The 26,617-nt window shown below is 33.7% G+C and overlaps 3 protein-coding genes and 1 pseudogene across 7 annotated transcripts; 2 read left to right on the top strand and 2 right to left on the bottom strand.

The window, feature by feature from the left end:
- Nucleotides 1-96: 96 nt before the first annotated feature.
- LOC105137592 (65-kDa microtubule-associated protein 3) lies at nt 97-5,932 on the bottom strand. 2 transcript variants are annotated; one of them, XM_011043384.1, is made up of 13 exons: nt 5,721-5,932; nt 4,671-4,756; nt 4,313-4,519; nt 3,631-3,873; nt 3,326-3,535; nt 3,084-3,239; nt 2,821-2,980; nt 2,585-2,736; nt 2,407-2,494; nt 2,016-2,089; nt 1,855-1,929; nt 1,399-1,690; nt 97-882 (listed from the first exon to the last, which is right to left on the bottom strand). In XM_011043384.1, the coding sequence occupies exons 2-13, from the start codon at nt 4,740-4,742 to the stop codon at nt 419-421; spliced, it is 2,193 nt and encodes a 730-aa protein (XP_011041686.1). In that variant the 5' UTR covers nt 4,743-4,756; nt 5,721-5,932; the 3' UTR covers nt 97-418. The 2 variants fall into 2 exon arrangements, with proteins under 2 accessions (XP_011041686.1, XP_011041687.1); XM_011043385.1 differs by having other exon boundaries at nt 5,725-5,932.
- A 2,246-nt stretch (nt 5,933-8,178) lies between these two features.
- LOC105137632 (zinc finger A20 and AN1 domain-containing stress-associated protein 12-like) lies at nt 8,179-8,594 on the top strand (annotated as a pseudogene).
- Nucleotides 8,595-9,217: 623 nt separating this feature from the next.
- YLS7 (trichome birefringence-like protein (DUF828)) lies at nt 9,218-14,062 on the bottom strand. Of its 3 annotated transcripts, none has more exons than XM_011043388.1 (5): nt 13,817-14,062; nt 12,623-13,504; nt 11,485-11,759; nt 10,326-11,136; nt 9,218-9,786 (listed from the first exon to the last, which is right to left on the bottom strand). In XM_011043388.1, exons 2-4 carry the CDS (start codon nt 13,203-13,205, stop codon nt 10,327-10,329), a joined length of 1,668 nt encoding a protein of 555 aa, XP_011041690.1. In that variant the 5' UTR covers nt 13,206-13,504; nt 13,817-14,062; the 3' UTR covers nt 9,218-9,786; nt 10,326. The 3 variants fall into 3 exon arrangements, with proteins under 3 accessions (XP_011041690.1, XP_011041688.1, XP_011041689.1); XM_011043386.1 differs by having other exon boundaries at nt 9,224-9,786; nt 10,232-11,136; XM_011043387.1 differs by lacking the exon at nt 13,817-14,062 and adding an exon at nt 13,686-13,794 and having other exon boundaries at nt 9,224-9,786; nt 10,232-11,136.
- A 2,803-nt stretch (nt 14,063-16,865) lies between these two features.
- Nucleotides 16,866-19,726, top strand: LOC105137591 (clp protease-related protein At4g12060, chloroplastic-like). 2 transcript variants are annotated; one of them, XM_011043382.1, is made up of 6 exons: nt 16,866-17,154; nt 17,236-17,262; nt 17,391-17,500; nt 17,583-17,762; nt 19,009-19,136; nt 19,213-19,726. In XM_011043382.1, the coding sequence occupies exons 1-6, from the start codon at nt 16,946-16,948 to the stop codon at nt 19,243-19,245; spliced, it is 687 nt and encodes a 228-aa protein (XP_011041684.1). In that variant the 5' UTR covers nt 16,866-16,945; the 3' UTR covers nt 19,246-19,726. The 2 variants fall into 2 exon arrangements, with proteins under 2 accessions (XP_011041684.1, XP_011041685.1); XM_011043383.1 differs by lacking the exons at nt 16,866-17,154; nt 17,236-17,262 and adding an exon at nt 17,278-17,296.
- The last annotated feature ends 6,891 nt before the right edge of the window (nt 19,727-26,617 follow it).

Genomic DNA, 26,617 nt, shown 5'->3' with positions numbered 1-26,617 from the left:
GGAAAGAGTTTTCTTTGTTTTTGCAAATTAGCATAGTAAAAAATTTGAGAAATAAAATAATATCCTTGTATTTGCTGCCCTACTAAAAATAGCCTAGAAAAGAACTGTTTACTGTGTTACCTAACAAATACCAGTATATCAAGTAACAATCCAGGGAAAGAAAATCACTGTCTTGACCCTTTCTCAACATAAAAGAGATGTCAATAAAATCAAGAGAAGCTAACACTGACGATGATGTAACAATTTTAACAACTTAGTCCACGTTTCAATGCTCGTAGACTATATACACTATCAAAAAGCCAATTACAATTGACTTTAACCAAGAACTTGTCCTGGAAAAAGATGAAAGTAAAATCAATTAGATCAACAGGCAATGACCACGCAACATAAATTCAAGCTCACCCATGGTTTGAGAATATCAGACTTGTAGTTGTATGATTGATTTTATATGTGAGCTGGGAAGAATGAATCCTGCTCTTCTTTCCTCGAATGAGTACTCTATGTCTTCAGGAATTTCAACTGGATTAACTGCGAATGGAACTGGTGGGGGAGCTGGGGTCATGGCTGTCTGCATGGGTACTGATACTGTCGAAGGCGTTGTAGGCACAGGAATTAGCATTGCCTTTGGAGTCCAATTCTCTTCATCTGCAACGGTATTTGTCTTTGAGGGAGTTTTAAAGGACAGATCATTTATTGGAAGTGTCTTCTTAGATGTGTCATCGTGTGTCATTGCTTCTTCTAACATGTTGGATTTTGATGAAACAGTGGAAGAAATAGGTGAGAAAGGTTGCCGCAGCATTGGTGATTGAGGTTCGCGACCATTTACAGCGCCAAATGAGTGTTTCTTCATGGGAAGACCAGCAATATCCAACCCTCTCCTCCCTGCAAAATAGTAAAAAGAAAATGAAAAAAAAGAGATTGAAAGAGAGATTCAAATTTGCTGAGTAAGCATAAACATTAGTTGCTTAAGCAATCGTACCGAACATTAAATCCTTACCACCTGTCTTTTTCCGGGACCATTGGTGGTCCAGCCACTTGTACCACAAAAAGAACATGAATAGATAAATAAAAACTCTGATAAGATTTGAGGTTGTGTTTGAAGGGAATATAACAGGTGGAGTATAAAGGCTGCTGGTGCTCTGTTGTGCAAACATCTTAGAGTCAACAGAAATACTCTAAGACAGGACATACTTCATTGTCAACAACATGAAAATAGTGAAGAACCAGTTGATATTCTTCCCAGACCGAGGAAAAGTGGCGAGCTGTTATTGCTCGGTTTAAATTATGTCATCCTCAACAGAAAACAGAAAATGGGGAAATGAAAGGAATATATTTAGAATAGAGGTTATGGCTACAAACTCCTTGGTAATCTATAACCTTCATTTTAAAATAACTCACCAGCAGATAAACCAGCAACGCCATCATCCTGGTGGGGTTTTGAATGATCATTTTGATGCAGTCTTTCAACTTTATTTCCAGGACGTGAATGTGGTGTAGCTTTGCTATAGTGAGGTAAATCAGGTCTAGGAGTCTGAAGCCCTGCTCCTCCAAGGGAAAGTCTTCTGTTGGTTGCACCTCCCGTTGATACTCTAGAAGCTTTTTTCACACTCTGGGGCTTTGAAGGGCTTGGCTTCGACCCATAAAGGGCCTCTTGCTCAGCTATCAGCTGTCCCTGCAGTTTCTTCTGATCCTATAATAGATTAACCACCACAAAAATATCACAATAAGCATATCTCCTGTATGAAAGACGTCTAGAAAAAACCCATGATCCTGTAGAGTCAAAGATTCATGAATGACTGAATAATGTAATGGCGTCTTTTTTACTAGACAGACTGAGAATTGACAAATCTATACCCGCTGCCTCCGTCTTTCTTCCTCTTTCTCCTGGCGTAATATGGTGTACTCTTCAAGCATAGAAAGAAGGCGGATCTGGACATGTGTAGTTAGCAGCAAACAGTTAACCCTTAATAAAGACACAAAATTGAGTTACCTTAAGAAACAAATACTGGACTTACACCATCATATAAGAATTCAGTGCCTCTCTCACTTTCCCATGCCATGGTTTTGGAAGCCAAAGCCTCCACCATACCTGCCCCCAAATGGAAAAAGAAACTTATTATAAGATGAGAGGCTGGCTATTGAAATGTACAACAACAACAAACACATACTGCAGGATGGAGAAATGGTCTCTGAGTGATCAAACAAAATCAATCATCAGAATAAAACACTGGACTAGAAAAGGTTCACATGAAGCAAAATAAAGTTGTCCAGGGTAAACAAATTATGATGAAATATAATATGCAGCTATCTATATCATGCCCAATAAATAAAAGGCAAGCGATCTATGTTGCACAAATTGATTCTGCATATATGCTCATTTTGCTGACCACAGAAAAAAGCCTGTACCTGGCATTTTATTAACCAAATTGCGAGCTTTCTCAGCACGCTTGAGAGTCAGATGAGCACCTCTCCCAGCATTGTATCGATTGTCATCCTGTACAGTCACAAAATGTAAGTAACAAGCAAGAAAGAAAATCAACAAATGATGAAGAATAGTTACAAAGGGATAACATAGACACTTAACCCTGTTATACTCCTCAAGCCAACTCTCCTCTTCACATGCAGTCAACCATTTCTCAACCTTTTCAAGTATTTCTTTCCTGCTAAAAGATTCCTCCTTAACATTAGCAATTTGAACCTCTATCTGCTCAAGTATACTCTCAGGGTTCATGTTTCCTGCCACAGCATGGATCAAAAAAGCATTCAGTGAAATGACAGAGGTACAAGTAGCATTAAATATACTCATCATAAAAAAATTACCAGATTCTATGGCTTCAACAGCATATTCTACTGCAGCATCTGTTTCTGGAATCATATGCATTTTTCTGCAGATCTCCTCCAGTTCCGACCTCTTTTTCAGAACAAGCTCCTTCATCTTGCTTGACTTCAACTCTTCCAAACGAGAAACTTCTGCCTCAACCTGTATATTATAATATTCTCTGAGAATCTTTGCAAAACAACAAACCAAAAGACTAGACAGAAAACTAAAACAAGCATCAAAATGTGAAACATCTGTAACTCACATATTTTATAAACTCCACAGAAGGAGTGTTTGGTTCTGTTATTTCATGCTCTGAAGCAGCTATATTGCATGTAACATTTTGAAATTCTTGTTGTTCCTCGATAGGGGTATCCATCAAATTCCATAGCTCCAACATTGTAGTTGCAAGATCTTGGAGCTACAATGACACAAAGGCACTACATGGTCAATTTGAAATAACATGTTCAGGATCAAATATCGACTAAAATTTAAGCCAGTTGTCACCTTTTGCATTCTCTGTATTTTAACCTTGCGCAATTTATGAATTGTAGTAGCCAAATGCTGAATTGTCAGATTACTTATGTCCCTCAATCCTCCAGAATCACCAAAACTTGGATGAACCTCACTAACTGTGTGCTTGAAGTCCATACCAAGCACTAGGCAAAGTGCATTCAAAGTATCTAGATGCTGCTGGACCTGCTTCATGCGATCACTCTGCAAAGACAAAAGATGAATCAGTAAGTAAGGACTAGAGACAAGAAGTAAATGAAAGAAGTTGGATGATGGAGAGTGAAGAAAAAAAATCAAACCTTTTCTTTCTCAAGTTCATGCAGCTGTCTGTGCAACTCTTCCAACTTTTTCAAGGAGAGGTCAGCTTCATCAACAAACACATTATGATCAGCTGATCCATAGATCTCACTTGAGATCTTCCTTATGCCCTCTAGAACCTCATGGAACTGTTTTCTTCGGTCCAATTTCCTTTTCCTCATCTCCTCAAGTTGTGGAATAATTTTTCGAAGCTCTTCCTTCAAGCTTCCAATATTTTGATCAGCCTGATCATAGAAGCAAGGGAAAAAGTAAGATTAAAATCATACTTAGTTTATGCACCAGACCATGCCTTTGTGGTGCACAGTTTAAAAACTGGTCAACAAGTTATTCTGAGAATTTCAACCTTTTCTGACTTATTAATGAAAGGGCAGGTTATAATAAAATGTTATTCGAACTTATTACATTACTAACTATCTAACTCACCTCCAACTTTGCTCATATTCTACAACAAAATTTTTTGTTACAGAACTGTCACCATTAGATAGATTATGGTCACTAGCAGCTGCACAATGATGCAAATTGAATTTTCTAATAACTATTACATACAATCCCGACTCTGTTTTCCATTTTCATAATCCATTAGACAAGTTATAGAAGTTTGAGCTAAATTAAATCAAGTTAGTCATAAAGAAACAGAAAAGAGAGGGCATTCTTAAACCTAACCTGCCGGATATGAACTGGTCGCTCCCCCATTGCAGAACAGATGGCAGCCAGTTCTGCTTCAGAGTCAGCTATAGCCTGTCGTAGTTGAGCTCTGCTCCGGTTCGCCTGATCCACCTTCCTTCTGTATACTTCAAGACACTCTTGTTCGAGCTCAAGCAGCATTTTATCCCTATCAGTATCTGTTTCCCCTACTTCATTCCAAATTATCTTATTTTCATTTGGAACAGGAAAAACAATGGGTTCAGATTCTACAGGTAAGACCACAAGAAAAAAACACCAGAACAGAAATGAAAGATGCAACCTCCTAGAAAGGAAGATTGTGAATAAAGTTTCTTTTTATCTTAAAGAAAAAATAAACCTGTAATTCATATAAAAGGGTTCCGCAAGTTGTTTCCACTTGCAGAAGCGGGTCGCTCTGGACAATAGACATATTAATTAACTTGTCTGTCAAAAAAAAAAAAGAAAAAAATGTTAGGCATAATAACATGGGGAGGGGGGGGGGGGGGGGGGGCGGGCGGGAAATCATGGATCATCAGCATTTAGCACCATAAATCAACATGTCAAGATACAGCATACATACTGAACTGCTCTTGATTTAAAATGCTAGACTGTTATTAAATGAATTGAACTAAACAATGCAGAGGATATTAGATAAGATATAGAAAAGAGCAATGCTAAATATTAAGAAAAAATTTAAAGAACACACATGGGCCATTATAGATTAGTGGGGCCCACTTTAAAATCACGATCCTATGGTTCATGTGTATTCTCAATATGTTTAGCACTTTTGTTAGAGAAAGGGAAGAAGACCATGTGGGATTCAAAATTTGAAACACAATCCATTCTTCCACCACTTCTTTTAATAGACAGTGAAAAATGTCATTCTTTCCTAATCCTCAAGATTTCTTAAAAGAGATCTCAATCTACACAGTCATTAATTTTATCCACTTTTATTACCAAAAAAAATAAATTATCCACTTCAACATGGCAGGTAATTTAATTATCAGTGTAAATCAGATTACAGCGTTAAATGGAAAGCAATAAAAAATGAAGCTAATTACCATAATAACACTCAAAATCCGATTCTATTTTTTTCCTGTTAAAAATAAATTGATTCCAGCTCGACCAAAAAAAAATGTAAGTAAAATACAAACCTAACCGTCTTTTTGATTCCCGAGAAAATCCAGGAAAAGTAAAGAGAATCTCAAAGTTTCCAAAAATAAATCCAAAAGAAAAAAAATGAAATGTGATATAAAATTTAGTTCAAATTCTCTCTCAGCTCACTTCAAAACAAAATCCTAACAAACAAAAAAATCAGATTGACGAATCACATTTCCTTCATTTTCTCAGTAACCAAACAGAAAATCAACAAATCAAAAACCCAAAGTAGAGAAAAAGAGATCTGAGCGCAAACCTGAACAACAAACCAGTGCTTTGTTTATAACGATTCGTACAAACAGAAAATCTTCTTCCGTCGTTTGATTTTCCTGAGAAAATGTGAGTGTTTGCTTGTTTTGGTTTTGATTTTCCTGAGAAAATTTCTAATGCTGTTTAAAAAAAAAGAGAGCGAGAAATAAAAGGTTTTGAAATTCCAGGAGGGAGAGAGAGAGAGAGAGAGAGAGACGTTTAAGGAAAAAAAAAAAAAGAACCGTTATAATAAAAGAGAGCGTTTTTTTTTTTAAGGATTTTTTTTTTGTTTCTTAATGATTTCATCAGATCATTTTGAATTTCAAATTTTTTTGATGATCAACACTTTTACAGAATCTACACCGTTGGTTTTTTTTTAATGGAGGGAGACGGTTAGGATTGGAGAAAGAGGTGTGGAGTTTTGGGATGTACGGTGGGCTTAATCCGTGGTGTTTATGTGAGCCAATAGGAAAATAACATGTCAGCATGAGTTAGGACAGTGGGTCCAGTGATTTGAATTGGAGTATAGGACAGTGCCATGGAGTTTCAATCATCAAAATCCTTCCCATTCTAAGGTTGCGTTTGTCAGCTTTTTAGGACAAAAAAATTAAAATTAAAATAATAAATTTATTTTTAAAATATTTTTTTATCATTTAAATATTGAAATGATACGAAGATATATCTCTCTTATCAAATTTATTTTTAAAACAATTTTAATTATTTCAAACATATATCTTTTTTATTTCAACTATCTCATAATTGTTATTTTAAAATAATAATCAAATAATATATACACACACCCATAATTAGGAACCCAATTCCTTGATTAACAATTTTGGATTTTGAGAATTTGATCAAAAATTATTTTTGAAAGTTGTGCAAAGATATGTATAAATCACTAACTATCCCCCAATTTTGCAAGTCTTCAGAGCAAGACTTCTGCTGCTATCTTGAAAATGCTGTAATATTTTTTTTATATATATATTAATTTTGATCTTCAGTTTAGTTTGTGTATATTTTAATTAATTTTATGAATTTTAAAATTAATAATCATTTAAATTTTTAATAATTTTAAAATTTATGACTCCAACCAATCATTTCTAGAAAATAAATTTATATAGCTCGACACCTCAGAGTTAAATGCTGCAATATACTTGGTTTCACCCGCTGTGCCGGATTTCTGATGCAATCTGCTCATCTACCTCTACTCTGCTTCAAATTCTTGAGTTCTGATGCTGTGATGGCGCTGCTTTTGTTCTCCATTTATTTGGAGTTTAACTAAGAAAATTATGTAGGCATGAACTCAGAGACCAAGGAGGATTTCAAGTGTCTCTTACAGAGAACCGAACCACAATAGAACAAGAGACTAATTTCATGTTCGTCTAAGCGGTGATGTCTGTGTTTTAAACTGTAATTCGCTTGAAAAGGCATATTTAGCATAGTTTTATATGTTTTTTTAAAGCGAAAAACCGCATAAATATAGCCTAATAAAATAGAATGAAGTGCTGCTCTTTTTTTTTTTTTTTTAAATTTACGTGGGATGTCCGGGTCAGTTTGCGCGCATCACGACTAATTTTCACGGTCCACTGAATACCCTGCAAACTCAGTAGGCATGTAAGGTACCGCGGGGTGATAGACGTGCACGCTAAGACTCGAATCCAGGTGCAATAGAAAAAGACAAGTTTCTTCCACCGCTAGATCAAGCTCTAGCTTGCAACTGTTACTCTTTTTAATAACACGTCTTGAAAATTAACATGTTAGAACAAGCCTTGAGCCTAAACATGATCAAAGGATACACAGACAAACCCTGGTGGAAAATCACGAGCAGAGGCAGCTATGAACAGGTCAGATCAGAGCAACATCCAGGCAGACAACAAAACATTCCAGGTGATATCATTGAGGACATGCTGGTTAGTCTTCCTGTTGAGTCCCTACTTTGATTCAAATGCATATTCAAATCATGGCATTCCCTTGTCAGCAAACCCTGTTTTTCTAGAGCAAATTTCTGGTACCGCCACTGCCGCCGCCACCTCAGCTATTGGAATGTCGTTATTTATCCCAACCAAATTTGGCCTTTCCAGCCACGTGATTTCATATGGATTGTATGGGAGGTAATAGTTTGGTCTTATGGAACACGAGATTAACAGACCTCATCTCGATTACCAGAACTTGTTGGGCTAAAGAGAGATGTATTAGTAGCATTGATCTCGTATGATAAGTTAACTTACTCTAGGTGACCTCATCCCAAAAGGATACTTGCTAGATATTGCCTCGTAATTAACACATAATCCAAATCCGAAAGGGATCATATTATGTAATAATTCAAGTATCTTACCTCTGCACACACACACACACACACACAAGTAACACATTCAAAGGCCACATAGCAAGAACTAAAATATCTCTGAATTCATCCTCAAGCTGTACGTGCGCATCATCTAATCATCAAGAAAGAATTGATGGATTCACAAGACAATTTGACTAGTACGCTGTGCGCCAAGGGCTATGGCTTCTTTGGGTCTCCAGAGAACAAAAATCTATGTTCGAAGTGTTACAAAGATTATCTCAAAGAAGAGGTGATTTCCAAGACTGCCAGCTAACTCTCTGAACTTGTTATCACCCCATCATCTGATGATAAGAACCAAGCTGTTGTTTCAAATGAAACAGCTTCAACAGCCTCTACTACTGCATCCACTTCAACTGTGCTGAAAAATAGATGTGAATGCTGCACCAAGAAAGTTGGTTTGATGGGGTTCAAGTGCCGCTGTGGGAAAACCTTTTGTGGGTTCATCGACATGCCGAGGAGCACTGTTGCACCTTTGATTTCAAGACTTCTGATCGACAAAATTTGGCTAAGCTTCATACTAGAATCTGATGTAGTATTTGAAATCTTTGTAGTCTATACATATTTATATATTAATTTGATAAAAAAAAATTGTTTTGACTTGACCGTGATCGACCACACCATAAAAAAAATATTAGAACATCAAAAAATAAATATTTATATCATCCAAAGTTTTTTTTTTTTTGCTTTAAATTGAATTTAATATAATAATTCAAACTTGAAAATTTTTTACATGTAAGAATTATTCCGTGATCTTAGCATCCAGATAGGTTGCATATACATGCTGTTCATCATGTCCTTTCGTAGGATTTGGAACAAGCATTGCTTAGCCATTAGCCGATTGAATCCCTTGCCGAGTCTTGCATTAAAGATAGAGAGTTTTATGCTTTGTAAAATCTTATGCTTCTAAATTCTTCATGTAAATTCGCAAGTTGCCATCTCAAAAATTCTAATTCTTCTCTCTTAAATTCAAAAATCCATGATTTTAATTAGTGTAGTGTTGCCAAGGACAAGGAACTAATTTGGCCTCCTTTTGCATTGGGTGTAATCAAATCCATAGATCACCAGAAGCTCATTGACATCATATTGCTATATTTCTTTAATTTGGGACACAAGATTGTAAGTTAATTTTGTTAATTTAAAGGGAAGGACTGCAGAAGAGATTAAGTTGTGATTTCTTTAATCAGAGCACCGAGTTATGACATTATTAAAAACATAAGTACTAAATTATTATTTACTCAAAATCCTATAAACGGGCAAAATCCTTGAAAAATGAAACAATGAAGAAACCTGCTATTTAACTCCTCTTTCGTGATTCGTGATTCGTGATTCATGCCACCGGGGCTAACTTATAAACTTGGCATTTGGATCTACTTTTGTCCAATCCAAATGCTTTCGTTGAAAACTCGAAAGAGACTTTTCGCCCGCTCGTGTCGCCTGAGTTCTGAAAGAAAGGTAAAACTCTCTTTTTTCTCGTTTTCGGAATGACTGTCACCAACGGGGTGGAAGTCGGAGGTGGAGAAACCCCCCTGCTTGGTCTTCTTTCTCCGATTTGGGATTATAAAACTCCTCGGGCTCAGTGCTCGTTTGGCTTTCGCCTGCACTGCATCTGCTCTCTATACAATGATATGGAAGGCTGACTAATGTTTATCATCCGCAGAAGGGGGGCTGGATTCAGTTCAAAATGCATTGCTTCTGCTTTTAATACTCAAGAGAAAACTGCCTGCACAAAGATCACAGCTAAAAGTTTCAAATAGTTGCATCCATATAGCTAATGATATATTTGAACTGACACAGTATGAATGCAATGTCAATCAGCACTGAAGCAGTAAAAGGGCAAAGGAACTCAATGAAAGGTGAAGCATAACATCCAATAGGAAGATACAGATAGTGAAACAACTTGAACAGCGAATGGTGCAGATTTGAGAATAAAAAATTGTCTAATTTTATTTATCATGGTAATGTTAAACAAATAGCTATCAATGTCACTACACGAAGATTAACGTGATCTTGCTAATTTTATTTATCATGGAGGCCTTACAATACATCAACTCCAACCAATCCTCCATCAGTAGCACTACTAGCAACAGGTAACACCGTGAGTGTGACGAAATAATTTTAACCCAAGGACTAGAACATCTTGACTCTAAAATAATAAATCAAGTTACCTTTCCAATTAATAAATATAGGCGTGTAGGCTTCTCTACGACCATTACACTAGGTGCATGTCTGTAGGCTGCTTGGAAATGTAAACATAACAACCTCATATTGAAGGGTCTTGGTTGGCTTCAAAATCTCTTCTAATGATTTCAAGCACAAGTTCATTCCAGGTATCAACTGGGCCAGGCATGCACCAGTGCAAGCAATCCTGCGGAGGTGGCTTTCCATCTGGACGGCGTTTTGTGAGTTTATTAGGGTCAGGGCTTCGGTATGGACCTGGATGTCCATCATGGCGATAGCCAAAGGATTCAGTGATATCCATCAGCTTCAACTTTGATTTATTGGTCGCCTTATTAATTGCTCGATCAAAACCTGTTATCTGTTTCTTATGCATTATTTCAGTAAAGCCATTTTCCACTAATTCACCTGGTGAAAGAGGCTTTTCCTTCCCAGTGCATGATCCACCAGTATTCCATGCCCCGCCCTCATAATGGTCAGGTGAATATGTGCGGAGAATAGTTAGCCCTGTAAAATTTGGATGTGTGGCAATAGATGTGAGAATTGTCTCAACAGATATCCCAAATGCTTCAACATTGTTAATCTTCATTGGACGAGATCTGTCTGGCCACCACAACTGTCCCCCTACAATTTCATTATTGAGGACATAGACTGACTGCTTGGCAAACCAGTGCCCAGAAGAGAGAACAATCACATCAAAATTTGGGATGAATTCCATGAAATGCTCATCCGGGGCATCAAGGTGGAGTTTGACAACACCCTTTGGAGCGAAGTCAATAGATTCTGATGTTTGGTGAACAAGCCAAGAGGACCATATTCGGACAACCATGGTAGACGTTGACCTAAAGAAATATCGTTGCATTTTTTTGTTCCCTCGGTTTTTAGGAGCTTCTACCTGGAAATATATCAGAAACTGTTTCTGTAAGAACATCTCCCAAAACAGTGAAACTAATAATCACAATTGTGACATAACCAAATATTTCATTTTTTGCAAGACCACAACATTTCAAGAAGCGTGTCAATTTATCACAACAGTTAAGTAAATGAAAAGAGCTTGAGTGGTGAAACCCTTGGGAAAGCATGCCCCATGCTTGCCAGAATAACTTCAATGAATACTTCGATAGAAGCTAATCAGTTGCAGAAATAAATTTCCCTAAATCAAGATATGATGGGCAGTCAAGAGCAAATTGCCAAGGCCCAGAATGGGATCGCTGTATTCATAATGGAAAGCGCATATACTTGCCTGCCAAAGAAGGCACAACATCGATTCCATCTGGTTTCGAGCAACAGAGTCACCAATGAAAGCTATTGTTTTCCCTCTCATCAATTCCAGAAACTTCTTGGCATCGAATCGTGGGAGGTCACACTGAGAAGGTTTCCACCTCCAATTCTCATATTCCTTGTCAGGCCTTCCATTTCCCTGGCAATTCTGCATCTGTGTCAGGACAGGGCATGTGTTGTTTGTGTATAATGGTCCCAATGAATCGTATAACCAACTTCCTTGGTACAAATCACAACCTGCATGTTAGACAATGTAATGGAAATTATAATCTCAAAAACTGAAGAGATAGGGAGGAAACAAAAGAACTAATTCATAAATCAAACATTTCTAAACTAACAAATTTCAGAAAACTCTTGATACAAGCATTCTTCTGTTGGGGAAAACAAAGCTATACCATTCCTTCTATTCAATCAAAACCCTATAGTTCTTGCAAGCAAATACATCAAATTAACTTCATAGCGTGCTTATAATGTACCAGACTTGATAGTTTGCTTATAATGTAACGCAAACACTGAATTTACCCTGTTCTTTACATATAACTAGACCATGCTACCAAAAGATTGTTGTCAAAAGAGAACCAATAGTTATTATCGTTCAAAACATATTTTGGTGGACTTTGAGAAGACACATCAGAGAGAGAGAGATGTGTCAAATCCACCTGTGAAGATCGCATGCACAAATAACTTATTTTTATTCCTCAAAGAGGCTGGCACTGTACTTTCTGTATACAGGATACAAAGTGATGCAGTCAAATGCATTAATAACAAAAACTTACACATTTCTCCCATCTACAAAAATTAAATATTTTTTATCCTTTATTTAATAAACCACTTTCACATTTGACAAAGTAACTCTATCACCAATGAATTAACAATTGGAAAACCAATAAATTAACAGTTATAGACTTCATAGGGCAGTTAAATAATCCCAAATGCAAAAGCAGGTTGCCATAGAGAAACTCAAACATGTATGCGAAGAAAATCCACAAATCAAAACCACAACACAAATTTATAATAAACTCCAGAAAAAGGAAAGGATTAAATACCACTACTGTAAGATACGCAATAAATCCATAAAGAAATTAACAGGAAAAAAATACCTGAATCATCTGAACCAGTTTTGGATGCATTACTGGGCACAGCAGATTTATCTGACTTGGCCCCTGATTTAGAATCTGCAGATGCAGCATCTGAGCTATTCTCTTCTGATCCTTTATCTGCATCAATTTCTTTGACACTTAAAGTAACTGAACCACCCTTAGGGTTGATCTGCCCTTCTTTTCTTGTACCAGTAGTGGATTCTTGTAAATTAAACTCAGATTGACTATCAATGACATTTACACTGTTATTATTAACGCCACCTAAACTAATGGGCCCTTTGAAATCTAACACGAGTGAAGAATCCTCATCAACCACATCTAAATTACTATCATGGTGCAGATCAATTGAGCTCTGATTGCCTTCTAAAAGGAGTAAATCCACTTGTCTGGAGCTATCTATCCCATAAAAGTATCCACGAACAGTAGAACCAATAGGGTATGAAACCAAAAGCAAAGAAGCAATCACCAAGAATAATGCAAGGCCTCCCACTGAGGCTGCCATTGAAGAAAGTGACCGTGGAAACGCAGCCATAGCAGGATTAGTCCCTTTTGGTGAAGAAGCCAAGTTCATGGCTTTCCACATGAATCTACCTCTTTTCAGCAAATATGAATCATGTAGGTCATCAAAATCCAGAGGAACTAACTAAAAACCGATTTCCGTAACTGAAATCCACTCATAAAAATTGAACTGTAAAATGGAAACAATTTAGCATGTGAAATCTTAATCTAAAGCAACTAAAACTACCTAAAATTTGGACTTCTAAAGATGAAATTTACTCTATAAAAATGACCCACAAACCAAAACCTTCCAAAAATTGAATCTTGATTCCAAATTTAGACAAAAAAACTGCTCTCTGCTTCAACCTTCAACAATTCAGCAAACTGCAAAACATGCAAAGCAAATACAATTATACAGCATTTAATGAACCAAGAAATAACATCTCACCATTCCATTTAATAAACAAACAATAAAACATTAAAAAAAGGCTTTCTTTTGTTGATAATTACAAAAACAGAATCTGATTTCATATATAGAAATCAAAAACATTTAACAAGAACTCACAAATTCCAGATAAAGAAACAAAATCCTTCAAAATTCAACTTCTGGGTTCTTTAATTTATATTCAAAACAAGATCTTTCAAATCAAAACAACCTCCAAAATTTAACGTATCTGCGATGGATTTAAACCAGACCTGGAATTCAAGAACTCTCAGATTTTCTTGCCAAATGGATAGACTTTTACTCTGTATCTCTGTGTCTGTTTATTATTATAAAGAGAAATTGAATAGTTATTGGATCAGGAGAGAAATGCAGTTCTAATTATTGAAGGACTCTGATTTTAAGAAGGAAAGAAGGAAGGAAGGAATTTGCGGCGAATCCGGAAAAACAAAGCCATCTTGTTTGACAACCTTGTTGTCTTTAATTTATATAACTTGTGTATTTCTCACCAATCCATGAACTTTAAAGTTACCATTTATATAAAAAAATTTAAAAAACAAACTCAATATCTCACTGATTCAAGTCAAATTTAATAAACCTGAATACAATTATTATTTATACATTAACTAAATGTAAAATATATGATTGTTATTATTGTTGTAAATGAAATCAAATTAGCATGAGTTGTTCTAAATATTATGGTATTAAAAGTTTATAGCAACATTTTTTTTTTGCTAAGATATAAAATGGATTTTAAAAAAAAATATTAAAATTAATATTTTTTATGTTTGTTTGATAGTATGATGTATAATTTTCTTAAAAGTGTTTCTTATTTTAAATATAATCATATTAAAATTATAAAAATATATTAAAAAATAATAATTTGATTTGTTTTCAAATACATAAGAGATTTATTTTTTCAGGGCATCGGGCATGCCAGCCTCTCCACACCTGACCAAAGTTTCATGATTTTTATGTGTAATAATGGAATTTGAATGATTTTTTATGTTAGTAAATGTGTTACCAATGCAAATCCAAGTAACTATCTCTAATCCATTTGAAAATGTATCTTCTCTTCTTTTTATGCTAAAGTAATAAATAAGCCATAGATCCAGCCACTTTATTAGGTCGATGACAGCTTTAATTTGACCTAGATTCAATTAATTAAGCACTCGCATCAAAAGCTTCCATTCTCATGGCAATCTTGTTCACTCTGTATTTATCTGAAGTCACCATTCCGCCTATTTTTTGACCTAATTAGGGATCCTAAATTGAATTCACAGAACACTTTTCCTGACATCCCTGCCGTTAATGTACTGTTTATGCTCAACTCTTGGCAAAATATGCACTTTCTTTCCCTCTTCTGTGATGGCCAAATAGGCATTGTAAAGATAGGTGATTTGCTTGTAGTAATTTTTTTATTTTTCAAGCAATTTTTCTTTTCATGTTAGGCAAAGTATCCATTCCCTACTCTTTACATCTAGGAGAAATTGCTGGTAAATTTAATTAACAGTTTTGGTCATCACACGAGAGTTAAGAAATTAAACAAGATTTCTATATTTTACACTAGTTTTTTGACCAATTGCACTGAGATAGGGTTATTTTCCTGAATATATATATATATATATTCTAGATCAGTCTGGTAAGTCAAATTTAAATATAAGCTTGAGCCTGTCTGAATTGAAAATAAATAATTAAAAAAATTAATTTTATCTAGTTAAAATTTAGATTGATTTGACAAGCCTAACATAAAAACCTATTATTATTTTAAATAGTTAAAATTATATTATTTTGTATTCTTTTAAAAAATTATTAACCCTTTAATCCAACTTCAGAATATGATTTTAAAACTATATATATAAAAAAAATATCATAAAAATCCCTTGGGCATAAAGTAGACAGCAGACACAGGTAATCGTGCCTAACAATGATAGAAAATACCTGCAGCCAAACAGACAACATGGTTTTACTGCGCGGTAAGAAGTTAAAAACAAGTGGAGAGTTCGAAGAAAAAGATAAAAATTGAAAAAAAACATCCTTCATTGAGGTTGGCGTGGTGGCGCAAGCTGGCCCTAAGAATACGTGCGGTGTGGTTTTTAAGAGTGGGACCCACACGGCAGCTAAACGACTATTCAATCTCATACACGAAGGATGGTGAGCGAGGGAGACTATTTTTATGAATTCAACTTGGGCCAAGAAACTTCAACGGCCTGTCATTTGCAACTTAAGGCCTAAGTAACAACAACAATCTAGAAAAATTAATCCTTTTTTTTTTTTTCCCCACTGTATTTTATTGTTACAGTAAGCTACTAAAGTAGATATTTGACCGTATTTTACTGCAAATTGAATATTTTTTTTCTTAAAAAAAGTTATATATATAAATTTTTACAGTGTATTTCTATACATTAAAAAATCTTAAGTGAAATTCAAAACATTTATATATACTTCTAATTAAACAAATTAATAATTTTTATATAATAAATAAATTATAAAGCTAGATTTTTATCCGAAAATTAATCAAATTAAACATGTGATCCGAATTATAAATTTAATTGAATTTAATAATTTTTATATAATTTTCAATTATAATTTAATAAAAAATAAAAATATTATAAAACATATTTATAGCATTTAACAACTTAAGAATTAAGAATTGACTCTAAAATTCATAATTAATTTGAAATTAAATTTATTTTTAGATTTAGATTTATCATTTATAAGTTTAAAAAAATATATATTTTATAAAAATAACCCACACCAGAATCACATTAGTTAAACTCTCCTTCTATATATATATCATAAAGTTTTAAATGGCATTTTTTAAATTTTGTTTTGATGTTTATAAATTTATAACTGGAGTTCATCTTATTAAAAAACTAATAATAAACTAAAAATTAATTATTAATGTTTAGGTGATTTTCTTTTATAATTTTATTTGGCAAAAAAATAATTAAAAAAATATTAATTTTTTAAAAAATATTTAGGTGGTTTTATTTTATAATTTTATTTGGCAAAAAAATAATTAAAATAATATTATTTTTAAAAAAATATATTTTTTTTAAAAAAATAATGAGCTGAATTAACAGATCAACTGAAATTTTTTTATCAGATCAGCTATGCTTTGGATAAGCCAGGCTCAACCTCCCATCGTTATGTGTTTTACAACCATGCCCCAGAGAAGTCACTGCATGATTCATCCCCGCCTCCAACGACTCGTCAAACCATCCCTCATAAACCCAACCACAACATCATATGACACGTCGTCTATCTTCGGCTTCTTAAAACGGTAGCCCCCTCGTTGGTACATTTTTGGAAGCAGACATAAATAAAGCTAAACCATAAAGCCCTCTCCCTGATCAAAACCCGCATTTGGGTTGTCTTCAATGGCCACTAACACTCTCTCATTTCTCCCCATTTCAATTTCCACTTCTCAGTTTTGCAATGAAAAACCCAACAACTCTTCACTATCACTCCCTTCAAGCTCCTTTTGTGGCAACAAGCTATTGATTTCATACTCAAAGTTGAGAAATTTAGCTCTTAAGTGCAATAACCCCTCAACAATTTTCACAGTTTTATCTACTCTACCCACTAAGTAAGCTTTTTGTTCTTCTGGGTCCTTTTATTCTTTGATTTTGAAAAACGGGTCTTGATTAGTTTTTGTTGGTTCTTGCAGGAAATATACATCTCAGAAGATGCCAAAGTTAGTCACTTTTCCTTAATTTTGATAAGAAACAGTGAGATTTATAGATTCTTGATTTCTTTTTATATGAAACTTGAGTGGCGGCGGCTTTTGATTATGGGAATGTTTGTTTTTGTGAGTGATTTTAGATGGTCAGCAAGAGCAATAAGGTCATTTGGGTTAGGAGAATTGGAGGCGAGGAAGCTGAAGTATCCCAATACAGGAACTGAAGCCCTTTTAATGGGGATTTTGATCGAGGGTCAGTGAATTTTTATGCATTTTTAGAGCTTTGCTTCTGTTTAGTTTTGGGTGGTTTATTGAAGTTTTATGTTTGGTTGCAGGGACAAGTCCAGCTGCAAAGTTTTTGAGGGCTAATGGGATTACTTTTTTCAAAGTCAGAGAAGAAACTGTGAATTTACTTGGGAAATCTGAAATGTATTTTTTTAGCCCTGAGCATCCTCCATTGACTGAACAGGCTCAAAGGGTACTTGATTGGGCTATTGAGGATAAACTAAAGTCAGGTGATTTTTAACATCAATAACATCTGACACTTGGCATATCGTATTCTATTTTGTGTATGTGTTTGCAAGTTAATTTGATTAATTCATTAGGTTTCTTGTATAAAATTTGTTTGTGTTTGATCTACCATTGTCTATGTAATGCGATTAGATGCAGAAACTGCAATTGGGCAATACTAGTTTAAATACGAGTGATGTACAAAGTTATTTTCAGCATTTAAGGATGAGAACGTTGGCCACTTTGTATCATGCTACTTGACTTGATGTTTTATATGATACCTTTTGGAGCTTGATGTTGTTCAATTATGTCAGTACTATTTTTTATCTATAACCTTAATCAGTATGTGAAGATTGCAAGCCTGTGAGCCCATCTCGGATGTAAATAAAAATAAGATTTAAGGACTGTGGGATAGACTTAGTAAGAGATGGAGGTTACCTGCTTGTGCACGCTTTATGTTAAGTTTCAATCTCTCAAGGGTACAATTGCATCACTCAAGTTTCTTCTTAATCCCACCAAGAGTTTCAACATTTCCTTTTACTTACTGACTGGCATGACATTCTCCTGATTATTTACTTCAGGAGCTTTTATTTTGTATTCTGTTCTTAACTAATTTTAAGCTCTTTGTTCTTGACTCGTTGTGACATTCTTTTTAATGTTGTTTTGGTGTTCATTATCTTATCCACCCCTTTCCCCTTTTCTGTTTTTTTACAACGTTGAAGAGTCGTCATGAGTTTTTGTGAGTTTACTGTCGGTGATTCAAGTAGTACATGCATCATGTATTCTTCTGTTGTCACTTGTCAATTCAAGATGCAGTGTAGGAGTCCACTGGAAATATGGACTGTCTGGAAATATGGACTGTCAAGTAAGCAAAAGTGGAGCTTTCTCATGGAAAATTGAAATACAGAAGTATATAATGAATGCTGTTTTTCCCTTATATAGGATGTGCTCATCACTGTTGTGTTTTATTAGGAGACAAAAGTCTATGTTGTATGCTATACCTTTGAATGACAAATTGACAACATGTTTAATGTAAAAATTCAATCAGATAAATATTTGTTAGGGTAAATCAGATAGTATGTGGTCCGAAACTTTTTGCTCCTACAGATTGAACTTGAATCTAAACATGGCTAGCAACTGCAAATAGCAAAATTTATGTTTTGATTTGAAATCTCATAAACAATTATCTTGATATTGTCTATGCATGTGTGTTTAATTACCATTATCATCTTATTGTTTTGTGAATTGCAGGTGATAGTGGAGAAATTACCACGACTCATATACTTCTGGGGATTTGGTCAGAAAAAGAATCTGCAGGTCACAATATATTGGAAACTCTAGGTTTTAATGACGATAAAGCTAAAGAAGTCGCAAAATCTGTAAGTTTGAATGCTTTTCTAATTTCAAGCATACTTTTTTATTGTTTCTGCCTAACACAATTCTTCATCCATTCAGATGAGCGGGGATGTTGCCCTGAACTTTAAGTAGGGAGGTTAGAAAGCTGTCTGAAATGTGTCTTGCTTGTTGATTCCTGAACTTTGCTGCATAAATTTTCCGAAGATAGATACTTAGGTAGTTGGTTCTAGGTGGAGCAAGTTTTTTCATCAAGGAAATTGTTCCATGTATGGGGTTTTTCAAATTCTTAAACCAAATGCTTTCATGACTCAGTGGGAGATGATGAAATTTGCATCTTTCCCAAAAGGGTTTTGCAGAATCCAAATTCATAGGTGGGCATGTTTCTGAGGCCATGGATTCTTTACTGATTCACTCCAATTCCTTGCTTTGACATGAAACAAAATTACGTCATTTTCTTTTATGGATTGTATCAATAGCTTTTATCAGGCAAAGCTGAGTTTCCTTCCACAAAAGGAAAAACAAAGAAAGAAAAAGAAACTCTTGAAAGTTGTGATTCGCCTTATAAATATTGAATTCAATTCATTTCAGCAATCGCATCTGATACATTTGTTCACTCTAGGCTTCACATGCTTTCTTGCATTTATGAGTTGGTTGATATACTGAAAACTGAATGCTATTGTGGATTGTGATGTGCCTATGTAGTGATGAGTACGTGAACATGGAAAGCCTACATTTTGTATGCACGGTTCCTTTAAATAGGAGTGACCATAAGCCATTTACTCGAGTTCCAAACATGCTGAATGTCAAAGAAGAGTGCGGCAATGATAGCATCATTGCTCTCTCCATTGGAGAAGTGACATTGATGGCTCAATTGGGTCATCACTCATCTGCAATATGCTAAACATGATTCATTGATTGATGTTTGCCCGCAACTATTATTACTATTACTACTAATATTATTATAGTCTTCCGATATGCCATCACAAATGGTAAGCACCTGACTGAAGACATTGAGAGGTCTTGGGTTCAAATTCTAGTTTGAATAACTTGTGTAAAATGATATTTGTAGACTATCAAGCATGAAACCTCCAGAAAAAAAGACAGGCTTTTCGTGGACTGAGGAGTTGGTGTGACGAGTCATAGTTTTTTAGATAATGGAGAGCTAGTTGTGAGGATTCAAAAAAACCCCACCAAATACTGATACCCATTATTCTCCTGTGATGTGAGTCCTTCCGTATGTAATGTCTTGCTTGATCATTGTTTGGGAAAGGATAACGAGGGGTGCTTGTATGCGTTCTCCTTGTCTAGGCGACTTTTGCCGAAGCTCTTGCAATAAAATATACCAGTATTTGATTATTGGATTTAAATCTTCAGGTCAAAGTAAAAGGGTACAACTAAATTAGACGACTTTGAACCTAGAAAACAGTAAAATATGTGGTTTTTTTTTTTTTTTTATTGTAGATGGCACTGTTCAGGTACTTACAAAACACTATAGACTTAGTGAATATTTTTTATTAATTTATTTTAGTCATTAAAATTTTATTTTGTGCTATGTATGATTCTAATTAAAAGCTAATTGCTTTTCATTTCTTAGCTAGGTGTGAAATTGAAAGAAGAGTGACCGAAAAAAAAAAAGGATGCAAAACATGGGTGGCATGTAGAGATTTTCTAAAAAATACAATTAGATTTTTAAATTTTAAAAATAACATGATTTATATAATATAGATTTTTTAAATTTAAAAAAATCTCATAGTACAAAAAATTATTTGTGTTATTTTTCAGTTTCTGATTAAAAAAATAAAAAGCAGAGAGGTTGTTAAATTTTGAGTATAAGAGAGAAAATTATAGTCCATGTTATTTTTAACCATTAAAATGGATATTTTTGGTTTCCATGTGATTTGATGCTTAAATATTGTCTAAAAAATATATTTAAATTAAAGAAGATAGATATAACTCGGTTTCATTTCGGTTTCTTTTTACTATTTTGGAGTTTTTGGGTTAATAAGTTGATTTATAGGTGTTTTAAAGGTATTTGAGATTTTTTTTTGGAATGACTTAAAAATTAAGGTTTTATAGTAAAAAAAGCGTTGTCCTGTTTTTTCAGCCATTTCAATGATGGCTGGAATCTTGGTTCGTAGATGATATATCATGTGTAAATTTTTTTTATCAAAAAATAGAGCAAATAAAACTTAGGCATGCAGGCACGAGCTTAAAGATCTATCTATGCGTCTCGACCTTTCCTTGCAATTTTCCTTGCAATGGTCTGCACACCTAGGCTATATATTTTAAGTATAAATTTAAGAGAAAAAAATTATTTAATTTAACTTGACCGAGTTTATAATCCAGAGATTATATATTTGATAAATTAAACTATAATATTTGAGATATTTCTTTCTTTTATTTTTTTAAGTGATATTTTTTAAAAATAATTTTTTAAATTTATGTTTAATTTAATATCACTCATTTGTGAAATTCTTTTTTCTTATTTACTATTTTTTGAATAATTTATTTTTAAATTATTTTGTTTGTTTAATTTTTGAAAATATTTCTTTATTCATTTATTTTTTTAATCTTTTTTATTGATGAATTTTATTTTTAAAAATCAACAATATTTATTTTAGATAATATTTATAATATATACAACTTTGTATGATATTTTTTTTCCCTTCTATTGTGTTCAATTAATTTAATATATATGTCTTTTTTATTATCACTTTGTATGATATTTTTTTTCCCTTCTATCGTGTTCAATTAATTTAATATATATATCTTTTTTATTATTGTATGATTGAATAAAAAACTTATTTTAATAAATAAATTTTGAAGATATAATTTGATAAATATTATGTCTTGTGAGATTAAATATCTATTTATATTTATCTCTTGATTTTTTTATTTTACTTTTAGTTATCCTTAATTAATTTTTTTTATATAAACATTTATAGTTGTCGATTCATTTAATTATATACACTACATAAAATTTTTTATTTGCATTTTAATTTTTTAAACTACAAAAGTATGCTAAAAAAGCCTACAAATATATATATATTCTTAAAAAATATTAGAGCACAAAGAATGTGTACATGTATAGGCACACATGATGTAGAGACTTCTGTCCAGCGAGTATTTATTTGCTTTTGACCCGACGAGACTTTGTGTTGGTGGAGAGAAGTGGGTCGGTTGTAACTCAAGCCAGTGAAAAGATGGGCTACCAGATATGTTCCATTCATGTAAACGATTCAACTAAAAAATAATTTAATCTTTGTGGTTCAATAGCCTATTTATAAGATTTGGTGCTGGTTTGAAAAACTTTTTATCTGTTTTTCAAATAATTTTATATATTTTTAAAATATAAATAACATGGATATTCTGTTTTTTTCTTTTATATTATTTTTATATTATGAAATAGTAACCAAATGCTACTATAAAATAGAAACCAAAAACAAACCAAATAGTCTCTTTTATTTTAGCTAGTTTAAGGCCCTTTGAGGTGTACCTCGTAATTAACCATACACTATTTGACAATACGATATAATATGTTTTTTAAAAATAATTTTAATTAAAAAAAATTAAAACAATATTATTTTTAAATTTTTTATTTTTAATATTGGTACTTCAGGACCATAAGAAAACACCTAAAAAAACAAAAAAACTCCCTGCCCTTAAATCAATGGCTCCATTTTCTAGCTGAAGTTAGTAAATAGTAAATTTGGCATAGAAAAGGGACATTCCCCACCTTTTATTATGTCAAATCAACTATCGTGCATGCCATTACTCTCCTCCACAATTCAAGATCTACCCCACATTTTAGCCTCATGATTTCTCCCCCACTGTAAAAATTTAACCCCCTTTTACTTTCTCTTGGGATTTGGGAGATTTGGAGTTTACCCCCTTCTTTTTCTTTACTTTACCCCTTGTAATTTCTCTCGGAAAAACAAAAGGGCCAAGAAATTGCGAATTCTGTAGTGGGCCTGGCCCAAATGCACGTGGATATGATAAAAATATTTGGTCTACCATGTACGTACAATGATGATTACACACGTGAGGATAGTTCATCAATAGTGCAAAGGGTTATTTGGAGAGCAGCATCATCATCATGATCTACATATATGAGATGTTTTCTCTAGTATTTTAGGGTTTTTTTTTATCTTGGGACCGTTTTCTTCGAGGAATGTCTATCAAAAGTGGAACATCACCCCTCCATTTGTGATGAATGAGAGACCATACCATGTCTCCCTCTCACGCTCAACACACCCATTTATTTCATTTCTTTAATTAGCTCATCATATTACAAGAAATATATTTTAAAAAATCACTATTTCAAGGGAGGTCTGGATTTCTAAAAGCACTTATAGCTAGTGGGATCTTAGTAATGCCACTTACTTGGAGGTCCCCATCACGCTTGCTACTTCTCTTGAACCAAAAAGAAGAGAGCCTCTCGTTTTTTTCCTTCTACTGCCTTTGATCGAAAGTCTTTCATATGGGACCAACTACACAGGCCATGGTGGGCATGCAAGCATGGTGAAATGAATCAAGTCGGTTTGGAGGCTCTATGTTGTCTTGAAGAGTTCCAGTTTTAAGCCGTGACTCCATCGGATTCTCCATTTCTGAAAGTGTGGTAGGTCAAGTCCCACACACACTCAAAGTTATATAGCTAGCCGAAGCACTGTTGGGCAACGCAGTACTGCATTGCAGGTTGCATGCATCACGATAAAAACATTGTTTTTAGTTTTTTCGCTGGTGAAACACAAGTACCGCGCGGCCCCTACTGCACCGTCTTGCTAAATAGACACAAGCTAGCTAGCTTAATTTCATGCCCTTTTCTTCTTAGATTTTATTTCTTTTGCTTGATAGAAGGGGAATGGTCAATGTTTACAGGCGAAAGCAGCCACATGCAAACGGATGTTTTTCCTTCCATGCCTTTCGAAATCAAGCAAAGCGACAATTCATACAAGTTAAAAGAAAAGGGTGTTGTCGTGGGTTGCACATTATTACTTGTGTGATATGGTTGATGGTTTTCACATTAATAATGAAATATGTATCGAGACCTTAGGTTAAAAATCATTACAGGGTCCCTCTATTTTGTGAATTTTATCAAACCAGATCCTTTACTTTAAAGTTTGAAAAACAATCCCTATACTCCTAATCAAACGTGATTTGATTCATTTTATCTATAATGTTTCTCCTTTCTCTTCCTATAATTAGTACACGAAATCCCTCAATTTTATTTTATTTATCAAATAATTAATTATGTTTTAAAGGTGTTACGGATTCAATTTTTCTTTTTCATAATTATTACATATTGGTTTTAAACAATATTCAATATATGAGTGAGGTTTCCCGAAGCAAGACTGAAAGTGTTCTTGCCATCTCGTTTCCTTGTTAACCTCGTGTGGAGAAGAACCTCTTTTTTTTCTTTTTCGTTTTCTTTTTCAAATAAATACACACACATTTATTTGTTTGTTTGTTTATGAAGAATGAAGTCAAAGTTATAATTTAGCCGTCCATAGAAAGATAAAAAGGTGATATCCAAAAGTCAAATATCTTCGATAGCATGCACCACCGAAACTCTTTCGTGCAGGAAAAGGTTGCAGCCCTTAGTATCTCTTTGGATACAAGGGGGTTTAGAGCTAATTATGTTTCCTAAATCTCAATTGATCATGACCTCAAGATAGAACTCATCAAGAGTTTCAATCCTCTAAAGTTTGAACACTTTGTTATCAATCTAATCTAAGGTTTGAATTGAAAGGAAGTTGGATAAGAAATCTTCTTGAGAACTTTGCAAAATCTGAAAATAAATGACCTATCTACCTAAAACTTCATAGAAAAAGAACTGACATATGATATGATTTGATGAAAAATCTGAATTGATCTTCAATCCAGTTAATTTAGACAAACTGATCATAACTAGTTGAATTTTTTTTAAATGATATTATTTTTATTTTTCCTGGATATATTTGAATCAACCCACCTGATTAATGATTTAAAACTTGTCCCGAGTTAATCTATTACGTTTAAAAACTTGGCTTGAATGGTAGCATGGTAAACAATTCACCAAGAGCATTGACTGCAAAATTATGGCTCAAAATGATATTTGGACACTGTCCATAATTAATAAACCTCAGCTCATGCTATCAACCATATGTATTTCATCATGATCATGACTCGTCCAAGAACTTTCTTCATCACCGCATCGGTATCAATGGTCCAGGTCTAACATTACAAGATGAAAGTGGAATTAAGACTGTGTTATGATCAGCTAGTGGCCATCATCACTTAACATTTTACGTGGATGATTGCATCACAAACCATTATATGGATTCTTGCATCACTCTCCTTGTTTGGTTTCTGGCCATCAAAACCTCACTCATCATTTCTTCTTTAGGCGATTGCTGGGCAGCGTGGCAGCAAGAGAGGGAGCCAGCGTGCACTCATGTTAGCCATGTGTGGAGTCAGCTTGATCCGCATGGACTAGGTCACTTGATTGCCATTTTTTTTAAAGCAATTATTGGCGATTTGTTTATGCCATAGTTTAATCCATGCATGCATTTTAAAGAGTACTCGTCTTATTGCAACAGTTCATCATAGCTTGTAATTAGCGTTTTAGCTTCAAAATTTGAAGTCAAATATATATATAATTGACTTCTTTTCGATAATTTAGGAGATAGAAACAAATATTAATTTGAACTTTATGATTACAAGTGTTCATGCGATGGTCATTAAGCTAGAACCATTATGGTTACGGTCGTTCGTTTACCGAGTCCAAGCAATAACTATATATAGGGAAATATTTTTTTTCACAATTTTTGAAGAGATGGTTCCAGTTCTTCATGGATGGTTTGATCAAAATTGCATTTGCCATCAAAAATGGTTTTGTCGGCTTTTCACCCATGTTTTATTTGATTAGAATACACTTTATGACATGAATCATTTAGCCTTTAACATCCACATAAGATATTATTCGTTAAAAGATTGCTCCCTCTTTTCATTTTTCTCGTATTTATTGTGCAGAAGGAGGCAACTTCACTTGTGGATTGTACTATTATTAAAGTGAGGTAGAAGTTTTTTTTTAATATATATTTTTTAAAATGCATAAAATTAATGTCTTTTAAATAATTTTAAATAATTTTAACATACTGATATAAAAAATTAAAAATTTTAAAAAATAAATATAATACATTTCTAAATAAAAAATATTTTTTAAAAAACACACTACATTATAAGAATAAATGCATGCCTAAATTGCAATAAAAAGCCGCTTTTCTACCAATATTTCAATTCGTATTCAAATTTTTGTTACCTCTACATAAACAAAAAATATAAAGAATTTTGACATTATAAGAATAAATGCATGCCTAAATTACAATAAAGAGCCGCTTTTCTACCAATATTTCAATCCGTATTCAAATTTTTGTTACCTCTACACAAACAAAAAATATAAAGAATTTTACAAGTTGAGAAGCCATTTTGAAACATCATTAATATATTGAATAATAATAATGAT

The sequence above is a fragment of the Populus euphratica genome, unplaced genomic scaffold (genome assembly GCF_000495115.2).
Source record: "Populus euphratica unplaced genomic scaffold, PopEup_1.0 scaffold149.1, whole genome shotgun sequence".
In the NCBI taxonomy this organism is placed as follows: Eukaryota; Viridiplantae; Streptophyta; class Magnoliopsida; order Malpighiales; family Salicaceae; genus Populus; species Populus euphratica.
This window is presented reverse-complemented; position numbering and strand designations above follow the sequence as displayed.